At 44.4% G+C, this 20,348-nt stretch overlaps 1 protein-coding gene across 1 annotated transcript in view; it reads right to left on the bottom strand.

Annotated features, from left to right (window-relative positions):
- Positions 1 to 20,348, bottom strand: part of CFAP44 (cilia and flagella associated protein 44) — a 103,750-nt gene that overhangs the window by 27,478 nt on the left and 55,924 nt on the right. Inside the window, exons 21-27 of the mRNA XM_060234644.1 lie at positions 19,395 to 19,557; positions 18,204 to 18,334; positions 15,694 to 15,896; positions 14,508 to 14,700; positions 6,518 to 6,695; positions 3,346 to 3,858; positions 2,460 to 2,663 (exon numbers count right to left, since the gene is read on the bottom strand). Of these exons, the coding sequence (XP_060090627.1) occupies positions 2,460 to 2,663; positions 3,346 to 3,858; positions 6,518 to 6,695; positions 14,508 to 14,700; positions 15,694 to 15,896; positions 18,204 to 18,334; positions 19,395 to 19,557 (1,585 nt within the window). The remainder of the gene's footprint in view (positions 1 to 2,459; positions 2,664 to 3,345; positions 3,859 to 6,517; positions 6,696 to 14,507; positions 14,701 to 15,693; positions 15,897 to 18,203; positions 18,335 to 19,394; positions 19,558 to 20,348) is intronic.

Below are 20,348 nucleotides of genomic sequence, written 5' to 3' on the forward strand. Positions count from 1 at the left end.
AGGAGCGACGGGATGGAGAGCGTGATTTGCTATGGTACCGACTCTCTTCGTCTCTACTGAAGGATCGCTCACGGTATCGTGTGGTCTTCTCCCGGTATGGGGATGTCTGGTACCGGTGCTTCATTCTGGGGGACGCAAGATGTCTGTCCCTAGAGAGTGATCTTCCATGACGCCTATCGGGTGCGTGGTCTCGATGGCGTGGAGAGTCGAAGCGGAGGGGAGACACCATAGCGTCCTTGTAGGTACGAGGGACAGTAACGTCCCGGAAGGAGTCAAGGTCGAGCTGTTTTTGCAGTTGCTGTTGCTGTAGAAGCTGCTGCTGTTGCAGTTGCTGTCGCTGTAGAAGCTGTGAAGATGGCTGAGTAGGTTCCTTCGCCAAAAGGTCCTCCGGCAGGAATTCCTGTATCGAAGGCGAACGAGAGCCAATTCGGATGACCTCGGATTCGATAGCATCTACCGGAGTCAGGACTGGAGGTGGCGTTGGAGCCGTGAGCACTCGGAGTGAAGAGACCGCTAAGGCGGCTTTCGCATCCGAAGCTGACTGGTGTGGCGAAGAAGATTTCTCTTTTCCCGTCGAGTCACCATGTTTTTTCTTGGAATCGTGGTGCTTCTTCGGGTGTTTTGAGGGCTTAAGCTTCCTGGGAGTCAGAGCCACAGAAGCTGCCTGGACCGTAGCGACCCTCTGTGGTGACTTCTGAGGATCAGAAGATTGAGACATAGCCGGACGCAGAGATTGGGTCAGTAGGTGACTATTCAGTCTAGCGGCGCGGTTCTTTCTAGCTTGTTTGCCGAACTGGGCACAGTGATCACAAGCGTCAATCCTGTGGGTTTCGCCCAGGCAAATCAAGCACAAAGCGTGGCCGTCTGAGGAGGGGATCTTAGTCCCACAACGGATGCACTTTTTAAAAGTGATTTTAACTTCTTTTCCTTCCATACGCCCGGGGGGAAGGGGGGGGGAAGGAGGAAAAGGGAAGAGATAAAGGGAAAAGGAGGATATATAGAGAACTCTTTTTTTTTTTTTAATACTATACCTGACAGAAGTAAACGGAGCAGAAAAACGAAGAAAGAACGTTAGCGGTAGCGGAGGAAAAAACGGTTGAGGAGGCTAGTTGAGAGGAGACGCAACGAGGAAGGACTATCCCGGGTGGCGGTCGGAAAGAAACTGGTGGGTGGAGCGCCTTCCCCCCGCTCCAGGCATGCGCAGTGGATGCCTGCTCCCCAGGGCGGGAGGAAGTGCGCGCCAAAAATAACGCCTAAGGCTAGCTTTGAATTCTCCGAGGTCGGGTTCGTTCCAGCGGGAAAACCCATGTGTGGGACTGCACAGAGACCACGAAGAAGATCCTCTATTTTCTCCATTGGCTGAGGAAGCTCATTGGAGAGGAAGCAGAGCTTGTTTTTCCAGGCTCTCTCTCTCAATCACACAGCAGAGCTACTGAGCCAAGCCTCTCTTCCTTCTATTGGTTGAGGCTCCTCCCTAACCAGTCCCCTGAGGAAGGAAGGAAGGAAAGAGTCAGAGCTTCCTTTGCCCAGTTCCCTGGATCCACGGGAGAAATACAAAGAAAGCACTTTCAAAACCATCATGTGCTAACATTTTAAGCATGTTTTAAGGTTTTTTTAAAAACCATTTAATTGTGTGTGTCTGTGTCCTAATCTTAAATAAGTAATCCTAATCTTAAATAAGTACACACATGGCTTGGCCTAACATGGCCTGGCCCCACTTGGTCCGACGCAACCCAACATGGCCCGGCCCAACAAGGTCTCATTTATGTCAGATCTGGCCCTCATAACAAATGAGTTTGACACCCCTGCTCTAGACTTACCTACACTGAACTTCATCTCTCACATTAGAAGACTTTTGGAGCCCAGGTGGTAAATCAACAACAAACTACAGAGGCAGCCATATTTGTTTATAAACATGTCAACCTTGTAGTGGAATGGAAAGTTCTAATTTATACAACAAAATATGCATTCGGACAGGGTTTGTTATTTTTTTAGCAGAAATGCACAGGAACACAGTTCTGGCTTGTTTGGAATCAGGGGGTGTGGTCCAATATGCAAATGAGTTCCTGCTGGGCTTTTTCTACAAAAAAAGGCCCTGAATTCGAATGAGGCCAACATGTCCCTTCCCTACTATACCCCTGTAGTTCTGCACCATCGTGGCTGACTTTCAGTACTGGAGGCAATCTGAGAGAAAAGTGCCTGCAGCAATGGCTTGTGAGGAGGTTTGTGAGAGGCAGGGAAAAGACCTTATCTTTTCTCTGCCATGCATTTTATAAAAACATCAGCTACATGCACTCAGACCTTAGTTCCTTTTCTGTATCTGAATGACATAGACATGCAAAGGACGAATGAGGCTGTCACTGTACCAACTAGTCTGACAGTTATAAACTAGAAGAAGATGACCCCCTCTCCTAGGAATTTTTTTAAAATTACGCACAGTCCTGGGACCTCATACTTACTTGCATTTCCTCCTCCTCACTGATGAGGCTGTTAACGCGTTCCTGGAGAGTGTCCTCATGCTTTTCAAAGTTCTTGAGGAGAAGAAGCTCCTCAAACCAAGTAGTGTGACGCAAGTCAGCAGTTTTCATCTGTACATCCAGTTTAAGTTTCTGGTGACGCAGAAGCCGCAGTTCGGCATCAAAGGTAATCATAAGCTCATGAATCTGGAGAGCAAGTCAGCCAGTGTGGGTGGGGGAGGGGGAACAGCAACAAATCATTCTCCACAATATTATTAACAGATCCCATTAAATTAATCATTTCAAACAACACTGCTATTTTTCTAAATATCAGTCTGAAGCCATTTAATTTCTCAAGCTTTTGACAGTGTGGTATCTAAAAAGCACAGAAGCTTACTTGCTGTCAAAAACACCAGATTGGTGACTAGTGGCTGAAAACTGGTTCCAGCTATACAAATAATACACCATTTACTATCAATAAATTATAAATTCACTCTAAGCATTAAACAGGATTTTAAAAAGAATGAAGGGGAAAACACAGGAGGAAACACAAATTTGAAAAATAAATAAATGCTGATATAGTCCACTTAAAAACAGGTAATGAAAACATAACAAGGATAAAGACTGTGCAATCCTAAACAGAGTTACACCCTCCTAAATCCTTTGACTTCAATGGACTTAGAAGGGTGTAATTATATTTTAGATTGCGCTGCAAATCCAAATGAAATGTCAAATCCTCCTTCCTGTCAGATTTAATTCTTGAGTTTATCATTTACAGAAGTGAATACAATTGCTGAAATATTGATGCTCTAGAGAAGGTGGAAAATTATTTCACACAGCAGCAGACAACACAAGGTCTACTTTGAGATGGTTCCTTTTATTCTCTTACCCTCTTGATTAAACTCTCCTGAAGGTGAACATTTCTAATTTCATCCCTCTTTGCAATCTCCAGTTCCATTTCTGTTGGTTCTGCTCGCTCAATCTCAAAAGGTTTGGGTGTCGCTGCAGCTGTTGCCGATATAGTCTTAATTGTTTTCATACTTGGACCCCGCATTGTCATTTCTATCTCCTTCGCTGATGGGGTATGAAGAAATCCACTTCCAAATCCCGCTACACTCGCAGCACCCTCTGATGAAGCCACAGATTTTTTGAGCTGAGCCCGGGCTTCTTGTTCCTGTTTGAACTTCATAAGGATTTCACTATCATACTGGAATCTTTTTTCTGGTGTCTCATCGGAATGTAGTTGAGGAACTAGAGGAATAGGCAGATGTTTGGAGGGATGCAAGGATGATTGTATAGTTTTCAGTTCTTGCACCAGGCACTGGATCTCTTCAGTAATAGCCACCTTGAGGTCTCGGAGGGAGATTATCCATTTATTCATGGACAATTTCTTCTCATGAATCTGAAAAAAGATGACAGGCAGCTTCAGTGGGGCATTAAGAGCTAATGCAGTTCACATAGGTTTGTGGTGAGCACAGTTCACAAACCACAGACCATTATGAACTTTTTGACGCTAGGCGAACTGGTTCAATTCATGAGGTTTGTGATATGGTAGAATGCCCCCCTAGAGACACCAAACATATAGGGGATCCCCAGCTCCCTGTCCTCTACCTGCCTTCCAAGTTTCATGAGGACTGAATTTACGGAGTTACCGCCCCCCACCCCACCCCAAGAAGGTGTCCCATCAAAGTGCTTTCTAGGGAAATGACAGGTATAAGTTCAGTAGGTTCAGGGGAATATAGAACAGTGCAAGCTAGAAAAACTCAACTATCAGTGGATCTCTGGCTGAGTCACCTCTACCAGCCCTCCAAGTTTGGTGAGGAATGGATATACAGGGTCCATGTTATGGCTCCCCAAAGAAGATGCCCATAATCCACTGTTTCCAATGGAGGGGAAAATACCAAAAGAACAAGGGCAACAGAAGCCCAATGGAACAGAATTAAAGTCCCTGAGAATCTCTTCAGTAGAAACTGAAGGAAGGGGGCATTGTGCCAGTGCAATGTGCTCAGCAGAACCAGTACTATTGTGGCATTGCAAACCCAACAGGACTAAGGTCAAGCCATAAAAGTGCTTTTGGGGGAAATGTCAGGCACAGGTTCAAAACTGTACAGAATGGATCCCCTGCAAGCTACACACACCAAACACACAGAGAAACTCACCCTGCAGTCCACTCTTCTACAATATCTCCAAATTGGATGCAGCTTATGTTTCTGGAGTCACAATTACAGACCCACCAAAAAGGTCTGCCCAGTGCTCCTTCTGGAATAGACAGCTGCAATTACAGGAGTCTACGGAATGGCTCAGGAAAAAAACCAGTGACACCAAACTCACAGGGAAACTTCACCTGGGAAGACACCCCCTCCCAGCCAGACATGAGAAGCAAAGCAAATATCCTCCCTAAGCTTGCAGCCCCCCCAAGTCTTCAAAGGCAAGTTCTGAAGGACAGAAAGGCAGACATGACAAGAGACTTCTGACAAGGGCTCCCCATAGTTACCCCATGACAACAGCTTGGCAGGGACTCCAGCCCAACCAGATAAGTGAGGGCAGCATGCCCAGGACCTGCCACTCTCACAGCCCCCCCTCATAAGGCCTGACACAACCCATGGTGAATTCTTCTACTCTACAAAGAAAAAGAAATACCAATTGGACTGGCTAGGCCACCCATAATTCTCCAAAGGCACATTTGGAAGGACAGAAAGGCAGACATGACAAGACTTCAGACAGGGTGTCTCCAAAGTTACCCCATGACAACAGCTTCACCAGACAGGCAATGGAAGCATGCCCATCCACAACTCTCTGGGGGTTGTTTTAGCCCCACCCCCAAGGGCTGAAACCACCCACAGTGAATTCTACTGTGCAGAGGAAAAGGAACACCTGTCGGGCTGGCTGGGCCACCCACAATTCTCCAAAGGCAGATCTGAAAGGACAGAAAGGCAGACATGACAAGACATCTGTCAGGGCTCCCCAAAGTTACCCCACAATGATAGCTTGGAAGGCACAATAAAGACCGTGTCCCGCCCAGCCCGGGCGGGGACTGCGCGGAGGAGACCCCCCGGCGCCTGCCAGCCGTTCCAAGCCTTCGTCGTCACCCCAAGAGCCTTCCCCACCTCTCCAAGCCCCCGTGGCGGCCCCACCCCTCACCTCGACTGACGGGGCGCCAGCAGCCACCCGAGCGACACCTCCCAGGCGACGAGCCCGGCTCCGTGTCCGCGAAGTCTGGCCAGGGCAAGACGCCAGGGAGCAAGAGGGAGAAGCTGAGCCCAGCACCGGGCCAGGAGGAGGAGAGCCGTTCGTCTTGTCGCAGCGCGAGACGCCCCATCACAGCACGCAGCCGAGGGCTAGGATGCCCGAGGCACGCCCAGTCAGCCCAGCCCTGGCTCGCCTCTCCCGGGCGTCTGGGGCTTTGAAGGGGGGAGGAGCCAGAGAGGGGCAGGACCCGGGAAGGGGGAAGGTTGGGTCGGGAAGCATAAAAGGAGGGAGGGAGGAGGTCGCTGAGGAAGCTGGCTGACGCTCAAAGAGGCTGCCTCGCAAGAGAGAGGGACAGGAGCCACAGCACAGCCAGGAGGGGAACGGGGGCCTGCGGTGAAGTAACCCAGCGCCCACCCCCCTGTTTCTGAGACCTCCGGGGAATGCCCCAGAGTGCCCGGGAGGGGCAACGGCGACGCCGGGAGACCGGGAGGGGTACCGAAGACCCGACAGACTGTTTATAGTTTCTTGTCTAACCAAGTGTTTACGGATTGAAGTGTTGATGTATGTTCACACTCTGAAATAATACATGGGGACTATTTCCAGTATGTTCCTAAGTAACAGTTCTGCCTCTAGGGTTCCTTCCATATTGGATGTTAGGATTGGCTTTGCTACGATCTTATCCTGCACTCGTATCAGCACAATTGGGCTCTTCTTTTGGTCTTACACGGAATTAACTTTAATTAGCTTTCAAATTCCACGTTAGTGATACAATAAATATCCTCAATAAGTATTAGTTTCTCTGCCCTCCACTTGCAAACGCCTGGGGCATAAGGAAGTAAAATCACAGGATACACATCAGTCATTTCACTTACAGCCACTTCTAGAGATGCCAACTGATTAGTTTTCTTCTCAGCATTCATTCTCATGTGTTCAGGGATTTTGTAGTTAGTAGCAGTTTTCAGTTTAAAGTCTCCCATGTTCTCCTGGGCATCTTTGATATTCTGCACATCTGTGGGGTCCTCATAGTCATCACTTGGTTTGCTTTTGTACCTGCCAGTTATTAATAAAAAGTATCACTTACGGCTGCAAGAAACAATATCTGCTTATCAACTTTTTTTTTATTTTTTCCAAAGCAGCAGGAAAAACATCTTGACCTGGCTTAACTGGAGCCAGGTCAAGATGTTTGGTGCCTGAGGAAACAAAGTACAAATGGCAATGCCATTTGCTCTGTCTGTCTGTCTGTCTCTTTCTCAGGCACACAGATAGAGAAAACTGACATGGAACACAATCTGCTGAAAAGCTTTTCAGTGCAAGCCCTATAGAAATTAATGGGCCATTTTAGTGAGGCCTCTGGGGCAACATCCTGCCAGGCAGTGCCTCTGCTTAAAACCAGACCCCGAATGTACTGTCGGAAACAGCAGCCTCCCATTGCCTCACATTAGGATCACTTCTTCTCCAACCACAGCACATACAAATGTTGCACAAACCTCCTGTTCAGTGTTGCAGCTTAATAGGAATATATGAAGTATAAACAGTATTTATGAGTAATAAACCTTTAATAATGGATTCCACCAACTCATCCGGTATCAGTGTTAGACTGACCAGTCTGTAATTTCCCAGATCTCCTCTGGATCCTTTTTTAAAAGATCACAGAATCATAGAGTTGGAAGGAACCTCCAGCGTCATCTAGTCCAACCCCCTGCACAATGCAGGAAACTCACTAATACCTTCCCCTAAATTCACAGGATCTTCACTGCTGTCAGATGGCCATCTAGCCTCTGTTTAAAAGCCTCCAAGGAAGGAGAGCCCACCACCTCCTGAGGAAGCCTGTTCCACTGAGGAACCGCTCTAACAGTCAGGAAGATCTTCCTAATATTAAACCGGAAACTCTTTTGATTTAATTTCAACCCATTGGTTCTGGTCCTATCTTCTGGGGCCACAGAAAACTATTCCACACCATCCCCTATATGACAGCTCTTTAAGTAGTTGAAGATGGTGATCATATCACCTCTCAGCCACCTCCTCTCCAGGCGAAACATGCCCAGCTCCTTCAAGTTTCTTCATAGGACTTGGTCTCCAGACCCCTCACCATCTTCATCACCCTCCTCTGGACCCGTTCCAGCTTGTCTATATCCTTCTTAAAATGTGGTGCCCAAAACTGAACATAGGTGAGGTTTTACCAGAACAGATTAAAGTGAGATGGGGGTTACATTACAGTGATAGATTGCATGTTTTTGTCAGCAGATTCACAAATTAACATCTGAGTTCTTTCAGAACTCTTGGATGTATGTCTGTTTTTAATACGTACATCAGTCATAGGACTTCCTCTCATCACCTCAATTTGACTCAAATCTTTCTTCACCGCTCCTGAAATTGCACCACCCATCTTCTATAGTGAAGACAGGCAAAAATTGAATTCCGCTTCTCTGTCATTTCCTTATCATTCCTTAGTAATTCTTTTATCCTATGGTTATCCAAGGGTCCCACTACCTCCCTGGCTGGTTTTCTGCTTCTAATGTATCTGAAGAAATGTTTATTGTTGGTCTAGGTTTTTTACAATATGTTCCCCATAGTCCCTTTTTGCCTGTCTGATCACTAACTTGCATTTTATTTGTGAAACCTGTGCTCCCTTTTATTTTCCTCACTCGGACTAGACTTCCACTGCTTAAAGAAATTCTTCTTACCATTTACTGCTTCCACTATTTCATTCAATAACCATGCAGGCCTTTTTAAATACCTATTCATACCTGTACTGACCTGTGGAATACCTATGATCTGAGCTTCCAGTATTGCTTTAAATCGTCTCCAAGCTTTCTGAAGGGATTGTGGTTTTTCCTTTCAGTTTCTTCTTCACAAGCCCACTCATCTGAGAAAAGTTACCACTTAGAACATAAGAGAAGCCATGTTGGATCAGGCCAATGGCCCATCCAGTCCAACACTCTGTGTCACACTGGCCACAAAAAAAATCCTAAGTGCCATCAGGAGGTCCACAAGTGGGTCTAGAAGCCCTTTCACTGTGCCCCTCCCCAGAAACACCAAGAATACAGAGCATCACTGTCCCAGACAGAGCATCACTGTCCCAGTTCCAACAATACGCTGTAGCTAATAGCCACTGATGGACCTCTGCTCCATATGTTTATCCAATCCCCTCTTGAAGCTGGCTATGCTTGTATTCCACATGTTAATCACCCTTTGGGTGAAGAAGTACTTCCTTTTATCCATTCTAACCCGACCGCTCAGCAATTTCACTGAATGTTCACGAGTTCTTGTATTGTGAGAAAGGGAGTAAAGGACTTCTTTCTCCACCTTCTCCATCCGATGCATAATCTAGTAAACCTCTCACCACGCAGTCGATGTTTCTCCAAGCTAAAGAGCCCCAAGCATTTTAATCTTTCTTCATATGGAAAGTGTTCCAACCCTTTAATCATTCTAGTTGCCCTTTTCTGAACATTTTCCAACGCTATAACAACTTTTTTGAGGTGCAGTGACCAAAATTGTACACAGTATTCTAAATGAGATCACACCATCGATTTATACAAGGACATTATGATACTGACTGACTTATTTTCAATTCCCTTCCTAATAATTCCCAGCATAGCATTGGCCTTTTTTATTGCAATCGCACACTGTCTTGACATTTTCAGTGAGTTATCCATCACAACCTCAAGATCTCTCTCTTGGTCAGTCTCTGCCAGTTCACACCCCATCAACTTGTATTTATAGCTAGGATTTTTGGCCCCAATGTGCAATACTTTGCACTTGGCCATATTGAATCTCATCTGCCATGTTTACACCCACTCACCCAGCCTCAACAGATCCCTTTGGAGTGCTTCAAAATCCTTGCTCGTTCTCACCACCCTGGACAATAAAGTGTCATCTGCAAACTTAGCCACTTCACTGCTTACTCCCAACTCCAAATCATTAATGAACAAGTTAAAGAGCATGGGACCCAGTACTGAGCCCTGAAGCACCCCACTGCTTACCATCTTCCACTGTGAAAAGTGCCCATTATACTCACTCTCTGTTTCCTATTAATTAGCCAGTTTTTGATCCAAAAGAGGACTTATCCTTTTACTCCATGACTCTCGAACTTACTAAGGAGCCTTTGATGAAGAACTTTATCAAAAGCTTTCTGGAAGTCAAGGTAAACAACATCTATTGGGTCCCCTTTGTCCACATGTTTGTTCACCCCCCCCCCCCAAAGAACTCTAACAGGTTAGTGAGACAAGATCTTCCCTTACAGAACCCATACTGAGTCTTCCTCAATAACCCGTGTTCATCAATGTGCCTACTCATTCTGTCTTTAATAATGGTTTCTACCAACTTTCCTGGTATTGAAGTCAGACTGACTGGCCTGTAATTTCCCGCATCTCCTCTGGAACCCTTTTTAAAGATGGGGGTGACATTTGCTACCTTCCAGTCCTCAGGAACGGAGGCAGATTTCAATGAAAGCTTACAGATTTTTGTCAGGAGATCCACAAGTTCACCTTTGAGTTTTTTCAGAACTCTTGGATGTATGCCAAATTAGTTTTTAATTTGTCTATCAGTTGTAGGACCTCCTCTCTTGTCACCTCAATCTGACTCCGGTCCTTCAACACCCTTTCCAAAATTAGCGGTTCTGGAGTGGGCAAACACTTATCATCTTCCACAGTGAAGACGGAGGAAAAAATGCATTAGCTTCTCAGCCATTCCCCTATCCTCCTTCAGTAATCCTTTTACCCCATGTTCATCCAAGTGCCCCACTGCCTCCCTGGCTGGTTTCTTGCTTCTAATATATTTGAAGAAATTTTTATTGTTGGTCTTTGTTTTTTGCAATATGCTCTTCATAGTTCCTTTTTGCCTGCCTGATCACAGTCTTGCATTTGATTTGCCACAGCCTGTGTTCCCTTTTATTAACCTCACTTGGACTAGCTTTCCACTGCTTAAAGGAATTCTTCTTACCTCTTACAGCTTCCATTACTTTGTTTGTTAACCATGCAGGCTTTTTCTTATACCTATTTATGCCTTTCCTAACTTGTGGTATATATTTTATCTGCGTTTCTAGGATTGTAGTTTTAAATAGCCTCCAAGCTTCCACAAGGGTTTGGACTGTATTTACCTTTCCTTTCAGTTTCCTCTTCACATGTGTGACGGAAAGCAATGGGTTAACCATAAACTGAAGACGCACAGGGCTGCGTCAGGTGACCTGAGGGTGGGGGCAAAGTGCTCAGAGTTCTCAGGGAGGGAAAAGAAGTTGAGTGAGAGAAACTGCTGAGGCAGGGTTCAGTCAAGTTGGCTTCTGACAGAGAAGGTGCCTGTCAGAGAAGTCTGTCAGTGGGGACCTGACAGAGACTGAGAGGGTCAGTTCGAGCCTACCAGAAGGGCTGAGAGGGCAGCTGATCCTGTGAAGGAGCTTGAGGCAGAGACGGGGAAGTCTTCCAGAGACTGCAAGCTCGACAAAATCAGCCAAGAGGGCTGTGTGTGTGAGTCAGTCAAGACCTGAACAGTCACAGACACCTATAGACAACTCTGAAGATCTAGTAAGGTGGTTGAGGGAGTGGATGTGGGTCTGAGACACCAAGAAGGGCTGAGAGAGAGACTCCAGTCGTGGGGTGAGACTTGGCACATCATTCCCAAGAGGCCAGACCTGTGCTAGAGGTGGAGAGAGCAAGATATAGGGAAACTGTGAACTGTGTAACTGAGAAACTCAAAGGAAGGAAAAAGTTAATGTAAAGCCTGAAACAACTGAGCAACGTGTTAGCCTGTGTAAATATCTCCCATATCCCCAGTTTAAAGACTTTGTGTTATAATAAACCTGTGGTTTGAGTTAAAGTTCTTGAGAGCCTATATTTTTGGGAAAAACAAACAAAGCTGCTGTGGTCCCCTATGAAGTGAATTATATTTCCATCAAATAAACAAGTAAAATACCCCGAAGAGACTGAAATAAAGAGATCCAGTGAGGCCGTGAGGCGGGCGCTGCTATAACATGCCTCCTAATCTCAGAGAATTTACCCCTTTTAAAGTTAAAAGTGGTCGTGCTGGTCTTTTGGGGCAACTCCCTATTTATACAAATGGTGAAACCAATAACGTTATGGTCACTGCTCCCAAGCAGTGCAATCACTTTTACATCTCTCACCAGGTCTTGGGCATTACTTAGGACCAAATCCAAGATTACCCCACCCCTGGTAGGTTCTGTGACCATCTGCTCCAAAGCACAGTCATTGAGAGCATTTAGAAACTCAATCCCTTTCTCTCGACCAGAACACATATTGACCCAATCAATCTGCGGGTAGTTAAAATCACCTATTCACCTATCACTTGAATATTGTTGTGATGATCTTTGGGGGCAACTCCCTGTTTACATAAATGCTAAACTTAATAGCATTATGGTCATTGTTTCCAACTGATGCTATCATGTTTACATCTCCCACCAGGTCCTGAGTATTAAGGACCAAGTGCAGGATCGCCTCCTCCCGGTAGGTTCTGTCACCATCTGCTCCATGGCACAGTATCTAGAAACCCAGTCTCTTTCTCCTTACTTGAATACATATTGTCCTAATCAATTTGTGTGTAACTAAAATCACCTATTATGACACATTTATTTTATCTAGCTGCTTTTCTTAATTCTATTGCTGTTTTAAAATCATCCTCTAACCCTTGATCTGATAGGTAATAACAAACTTCCAGAGTCCATTATTTCCACCCATAGCATTTCTATAAGATAATTTATTTCTCTTAGATTCTCAGTTTTATTGAACTGTATACCTTCTCTGACATACAGAGCCACTCCACCTCTGACCCTTCCCCCCTATCCTTCTGATATAATTTATATCCAGGAATCACTGTATCCCACTGATGATCTTCACCCCACCAAGTTTCCAAAATGCCTACAGTGGCTATGTTCTTCTCTGATACTCCCACATTTTACCTCAGACACTTTTGGCATTTGCGCATAATAAACACATATAATCCCCCAGCCACAGGAGGCCTGCAACCTTCCTCTTGTGGCCTCTAGAGCTTGTCAGGTAGTCAATATTGTTTGTCACTCTCTCAGTGACCAGTCTTAATCCATTTCCCTCTAGAACAGTAACAACTACACCATCATCTCTTAGAGATGAGCCATCCCAAACCAGAGACATTTCAGCTCGTGTCAGCTTTCCCCTAGGATTTAGTTTAAAAACTGGCCTTTCACCTTCTTGATTTTAAGTGTCAGCAGCCTGGTTCCTTCTTGGGACAAGTGGAAGCCATCTCTTTTGCACAGGTCCCGCTTATTCCAAAAAGCATATCAGTGCCTAACAAACTTAAACCCTTCCCCCCTACACCATCATCTCATCCATGCACTGAGACTACTAATTTGTGCCTGTCTAGCCTGCCCTGTGCATAGAACAGGCAGCACTTCTGAGAAGGTTACCTTGGAGGTCCTGAGTTTCCTGACTAGCAACCTACATTTTTCCTGCAGACCTACATTTCCCCACATCAATGGTGCCAACGTGTACCACAGTCACTCGCTCCTTCCCAGTACTGTCTACCAGACTATCTAGACCATGCACAATGTCTGCTACCTTCGCACCAGGCAATCAAGTACATGGGTTAGCAACCATCTATCTACATGCCTAAGGATTGAATCACCAACTAGCAATAGCCCCCCTCTCTCCTTGCTTAGGGATGATTCCTTTGTGTGAAAGGATACCTGTTCACCAGCTGTAGAAGGAGTCTCTTCTGAGGGAACATTTCCCCTTTTCTTTGGCACAGTACCTCATTTCTCTTTGAACCCTCATGCCCCCTGACAGTGGCAAGGCTGGCATTCTTGGAGTATGACACATCTAACAAATCCCCGAGAATCTTATTTGTGTGCCTAACTCTACTTCCCCAAGTCAGTCACCTTGGCCTTGAGGGTACAAACCCATTTCCTGAGAACCAGGAGGTCCTTGCACCTGTCCAGTTGGCAGAGAGTCATGCATGCTGCAATCAGTGCAATACACACTGGATAGCCCCCAGCCCTCGATGACATTGTACCTTCATATTTTTTGGGGGGCGGGGGGGGGTTTAAATCCCCTTTTTAATAAATTTCCTATTTATCATAATTTATGTAGATCTGTTGGAGGAAAGTGTGTTTATCCTTTTAGAGACATGGAGATACTAGTGCCTTGGCTTCCTCACCCTACTGCTGAACTTGCATGTTTGCTAAACTCGCCTGTTTGTTCCTTTGTTCCAGCCACTTGTCAATGGAACTGGAACACTTCAGCACTGGAATAGAGTCTGCCACCTCACAGAGCAGGGGCTTGCTTGTAAGAGCCCTAAAAATGAATAGCAAGGCCAAAACTCCACAATCCACTGGAACCAACCTTACTGATTGGGAGCTAACCAATAAAAGGGATAAGCAAGTCAGCCTCTAGTTGATTAAAAATAGGTATTCCTGAAAGGGAGCTGCTCAGACAAGAGCTCCTCTCTTTCCCCAGCTGCCTTTTACTTCAAATGCAAACTGAATTTCAAATGTTTATTTAGCCCTTCTAAGCTTGGATTGATTTGATTTATTTCACTTTCATCCCACCCTTCCCATGAACGGGCTCAGGGCAGGTTACACACATAGTTATAAGATAGAAAAACAATTAAAAACTATAACAGCAATTATTCTAAAAGATGGCGATTCAGATTCTTCCACACTGGCCTTAGCACCTTTATCCATAAAAGCCTTAGCACCTCTATCCAAAGCTGAAACTTGAAACCTACAATAGCAGCTGTATCTGTTTTTTCTTCTTGTTATATATGACCTTCTGCTGCGTGATTTCTTCCTGCATAAGCGTGACTACCATTTGTTTACTGCCAATAAAAATGAGAGGGAGCCAGAAAAGAAAGTAGTCTTTTTTCTGTTTCAAAACTCACAGGTCATCCCACTCCTTCTTTCTTTGCTGGATTTTAGCTTTGGCTTTGTCAGCTTTTTCGATAATCTTTCTAAGCTTTTCCATTCGATTTTCAACAATTCGGCTTGTTACTGTTTGAGCATGGGGCCTTGTCCTTAGCTTTTCCGTTTCAGCTTCTTCCTCACCAGTAGCAGCACTCTGTGATAATACTGTTCCTGCATAAACATTAAGAAAAAGAAGGTAAGTATCCAGCATTCATCAAAAGGATTTGGGGTTGTATTAGAGCACCCCTAATTAAGACTGAGGTTGTATGAGAGCAAGCAGTGCTCCAAGAACCTTCTGCAAATCAATATTCCTATTACTGAACCTTCAACTATTAGTCCTCATTCATCCTCTATTATTATACAGCAAATGTGGGAATACTGACTATTGCGGAATCCCAACAGACCATTCCTACATACCTGATGAGTACTCCCCTATTATGACCTGCATACCTGAAAGGAGCAAGAAGGGGGGAAACCAGCTCCAACTCAGGGCCTTATCCACCACCAAGTAAAACAAGAAGTCTAGCAAAACATGCAGACTAGTGACATCTAAAAGCCTTGAGAAGCCTAATAAGATTAACAGAGATGAATACCAAGATAGAGACTGCCCATCAAATGCAGTTTTGGTCCCAGAAGTATGTAGGGAACTAGAATGGACTGGAACTAATAAACCTTTATGATAAAATCAAAATACAGCCATTGGAAATGCACCACTGGAACAACCTTGACAATTAAGAATAAAATGATGATATTGGATTAATATCCCACCTTTCACTCTGAATCTCAGAGTGGCTCACAATCTCCTTTACTTTTCTCCCCACAATAGACACCCTGTGAGGTAGGTGGGGCTGAGAGAGCTCTCACATAAGCTACCCTTTCAACAACAGCTCTGCGAGAGCTTTGACTGACTCAAGGCCATTCCAGCAGCTGCAAGTGGAATCAAACCCAGTTATCCCAGATAAGAGTCCGTGCACTTAACCACTACCTCAAACTGGCTCTCACTTCACCAAACTCACTCTATTGGCAGCAATAGCACAAATTCATGGGGCAGCTGTCATGAGATGCACAACTTAGGCATTACATCAGTCCAGCCCCACAAGACGAAAGCTAAATTTGCATAGCTGCAGGGCTTCTGTCATGCTTAGCCCTTCCAAATGCACTTACCCAGTTCTTTCTGGCTGTCTTTTTTTTGATCTACTTCTTTTCCTTTCCAGTCATATTTGCTTGTTCTTCTTCTCCCCACCTGTGTTCGTTTCTTGACTTTGTACAAATTTTCTGAAATCGCCAGCAGTCTGTATGTGGAGATTTCATGGCTGCTTGTCATGGCACGGACCACGATTCTGTCATACTCAATATTGCTCCGGAACCTGAGGAATCAAAGCAGAGGACCATTTAAAGCTGGGGTGCTAGCTTTTTCAAATTTGCACACTGTCTGGGTGGAGATCAGACTAGCACCATAAGATGATTTGACATGATCACTTGCTTACTATTTCTCCAGGGCTCTCCCTTATAAACAGGAATAACTGCCTTGCTCTGGTTGGTGCTTTTTTTGTACAACAACACAATCACAAGTGACATTATCACTTGCTTACTATTTCTCCTGGGCTCTCATAAACAGGAATAACTGCCTTGCTCTGGCTGGTGCTTTCTTTATACAACAGCACAATTTTACTCACATCCTGTTGGCATGGTGCTCTGCCTGTCTGATGACCATGTGCTCAAATCCATAGCTGTGTGATTGAATCCCACTTCCTGAGCTAGGAGATGTCAAACCCTTTTATTAGAAGAATATAAAAGAAGCCATTTTGGATCAGGGCAGTGATCTATCCAGTTCAACACTCTGAGTCACACAGTGGCCAAAAACCAGATGCCATCAGGAGGTCTACCAGTGCAGCCAGACCACCAGTGCCCCCCCCCCCACTGTTGCCCCCAAGCACCAAGAACACAAAGCATCACTGCCCCAGACACTGTGGCTAGAGGTAATCTTTGCTGATGGAGAAACATTGGGAAAGGATTTATCCTGGGAGAAGGTGGGAAGGTTGACAGACTAAGTCCCTGGATTCTTGTAGACCCCATGGACCGCTCTCTAGGACACAATGGCTTCACACTAGCCCATAAGCTAACATGTCGGTGCCTGGAATGGGTGTGAGCCAGCCTAGACTAACTGGATGGTTGCCATTTTTGTATTCTGCAGGAGAGCAGCTCCTTTCTGCTTGGGCATGAGGTCTTCTGTCAAGAAGAGAAGTGTGAGTTCTGTTCTGCTATTCTGCAATGTTCAGTGCTTCTAATTGCTGGTGTTATTCTGTTCTTTCATCCTACATATGAACCAATGAACCAATCTATGCAAGAAATACATTTTCTGGACGCTACTGTAAAAATGTACAATGGACACACAGACACCCACCTTATACTGGAAACCTACTGACCAACTGTGAGGAAACGTCAGCTCAGCTTGGGGTGAAGCGACCACTATGAATTTTTCTGTCACCTTCACCCAGTACCTCAGGCACACCAAATAAAATCCTGTCAATGAACCAATCTATGCAAGAAATACATTTTCTGGATGCTACTGTAAAACTGCACAATGGACACACAGACAGCACCTGGCTTATACTATTAACAAATCAGTTGGCAGGCAGAAGTTCAACTAAACCAAACAATCTCCAATCACCAGAGATGTTGGTAGACTGAAGTACTATAAAATATAAAATTGGCAGAAGATCTATAAAACTATCAAGCAGGTACTAAACAGGCAGGCAGTGTTTCCTTATCCATAGGAAACACTCTAATCAGAGAAGGATTATAAATAAAAAAATTGTCTTTCACAATGAGGTCTATCTGACTTGTGCCAGAATTATCCCCTCACAGACACTCTCTCACTAGCATACAGGCATACTCCAGACCTTAGAGTAATGCCACAAGACTCATACCCTTGAGTGCTATCTAACAAGCCCCTCAGACCCGTGTGTCTCAGTCCCACCCAGCTAGTGTCCGTGTCTGCCTCCTGAGATTTCTTCTCAGCCACAAGGATCTAGTCTGTGTGTGTGTGTGGTGGTGTTCTTAACTGAACCAGGAGTCCGTCCTGAAGAGCTGACAGATCTCCTCAGCAGAGCCTTCAGTTTCCTCTGCAACCACTCAGAGAGTTTCCTCACAGAAAGAGCCTGGTTTCCCCCTGTCTTCCAAATAACTCTCTCACTCAGACAGAAATCCTAAAATCAGTTCTGTATCACAAGGAATTCAGCCCACAGGCTGATCTCAGCTCCTCCCCAGTTGCTTGTCAAACTGGGCCCAAAGCTCCCCAAAGAAATGTTGGTTGAGAGAGGCTGGGGACATCAGCCAGCATCTATGGAGAAATGCAGCCAAGAATGGCTCCAGCTAGACCATACTCCCAAGAGCTGTACAGTCCAGGAACAGAAGCCAGCACCAATCCACACCCATTGATGGCCTGGGAGAGTAGCTGGCTCAGATGCAGGAGGGGCTTGGGTGGGCACACAACCCAACACAAATACTACAGTTCAGCCTTCCATGTGCCAATGAGAGAAATGCCAGAAGCAACCTGTGGAAAGATTTCCACTGTCAAGAACAACTTTTATTCCCTTGATAACTAAAACTGAGCAAATACACAATCTCCTTCAAGGAATGAGGGGCATGAAGGGGAAAAATACAGCCCAAACCTATTCTGTAGTTTTTGTAGCCCAATGCGATGTTTTTCCTGTTCCCAGGCCAATTCCTTCATCACCAACCGGATATTGTGTGCCGTCTTTCTATCCATTTCTGCACGAATTCTGCGGTCCATTTCAAATTTCTGCATATTGAAAGCATAGCCCATGTGTTTATTTGTTTATGAGATTTCTAGCCTGCTTTTCAATTTCACTCCTAACTGCTAAAATGTGACAGATCAGGGTGGTTTAGAAATAGTGTTAATTATATCAATAACCATCCTCAACTATTAGCCAGCAATCTTCCTGACAAAGGAATGGACAGATGATAACAATAATAATATTTTTGAGCAGGAATAAAAGCTACACTTTAGCAGATTCATCCCTGCAGTCCCAAACTGTTTTCTTCATTCATAAAATTTAATGATAAAGCAAACTGTTGAGTATATTGAACATCTCCCCCACATAACACAGCCTCAGACTAAACTTCACCATTCTTAATGTAATGCTGTTTGCTTTACATAGATGACTTGCATACTAACCAAATTTCTCAATGGCCCAGAGTAGTTCCCTGATCTGCTTTGACTATATATTTAACCTACAGTGCATTTTAAGCAGAGTTACACTGTTCTTAATACAGTGGGCTTAGAAAACTGAGACTAGGACTGCACTACTGTTCATGATTTTAAAAGCACTTCTGTATCTCTGTTCATGATTTTAAAAACACTTCTGTATCTCTAATCTTGTCTTGACTTAAAAAGCACTTCTATGCCGCTCATCTGAAAAGGAACACTGGAACCTCTGTTTCAGAAGAAAGTAGCACAAATACAAAATATAAATCTAAAATCTAGCATGGAGGACCATCAAGTTTCAGCTAGGAAATGCTGGATTATACAGTAGCAAAAGTATAAAGGGAGGAAAAACCAGTGGATTTTAATTTTTTCACTAGAGTAAGCATATATGGAAACCGTGGACTCACTCTCAATGGCTGAAGAAAACATACTGATGAAAAAAATTAATCTTGAATTCCAAGCATTTTACTCTTAATGACTGGTTTGTTTGTTTGTTTTTTACTTTTATATAGGTTGCAAACTACTGAGAGCTCTTATAAAAGAAACTCAAATACTATACCCATTTATAAAGCACTGGACAAGGCAAGATTTTAGCCCCCCTCCCCCCAGTCAAAAGAGAAAACCCCAAGCATACTGCTCGGTCAATCTGCATGTGCTTCGGCAGATCCTTGTTAATTTGCAGCAAATTTTGAAATTCATGCCTCAGAAGTTGCAGTTCTTGTCTCTTGAGATATTTCTTCATTTCTGCTGCCTTAATTATTATGTCATGTTCCATTTTTTGTTTGGCATTTTCAATACTGGAAATATCAGAAAACAATCAAGACTTCAATGGTTTAACATACCAAGGAGCAAATACAGCATCAAATTTTGCAGCTGGGCCTGAAGGAAAATATCACATTTTGTTATGTAGCAAAATTTTGGGAACTGATATGATGCACCAAACTGTATCCAGTTTTACAATCTTAGACAAATCATGACCCAGGATCAGTCCTAATCTAGTTACAACCAGAACGTTTAACAGCCACCAGGCAATTTTCAAGGCTTTCTATTTCATAGGAGACATCTGGTTAAGGGAAGTTGGTATTCCTGATCTTGTAGATTTATTATGTGGATCAAGGACCTGATACATTTATTTGCAATCTCAAGCAAAAGGGAAATGGGGGAGACAATATAAGGCCTAGCAATTAAAAAAGAAAAACAAATGTTCACACTAACTTCTCTTTTTTTAAAAAATTGCTTTTTACTCATAGGTGTAAATGAGGAACAACCAGCATGATAGCTAACATATTAGTGGGGAGGGCATTCTACACTTAAAAAAAACATATGGAGGTTAAAGAAAGAGAGCCAAGACAGGATCAATACGTCCCAGATTGGGTTGATCCAATGAGTGAAGATTATTGCCTCTGCAAAATGGGATGAGAGTCAATCTACCTCTGGGGTGGGGGTCCCACCTTTTGCTCACAGGTTTCAACCCCTCATTGAGCAGGTTTAGACTAGAGCAATTAACATATCTTGAGTTTCAAAAAAGACAGAGAAGGTATGAATCCCTTTATGAAGTGGAAGAGATGTTACTGCTGGTTGTACAAAA

The sequence above is a fragment of the Heteronotia binoei genome, chromosome 3, assembly GCF_032191835.1.
Source record: "Heteronotia binoei isolate CCM8104 ecotype False Entrance Well chromosome 3, APGP_CSIRO_Hbin_v1, whole genome shotgun sequence".
Classification (NCBI taxonomy): Eukaryota; Metazoa; Chordata; class Lepidosauria; order Squamata; family Gekkonidae; genus Heteronotia; species Heteronotia binoei.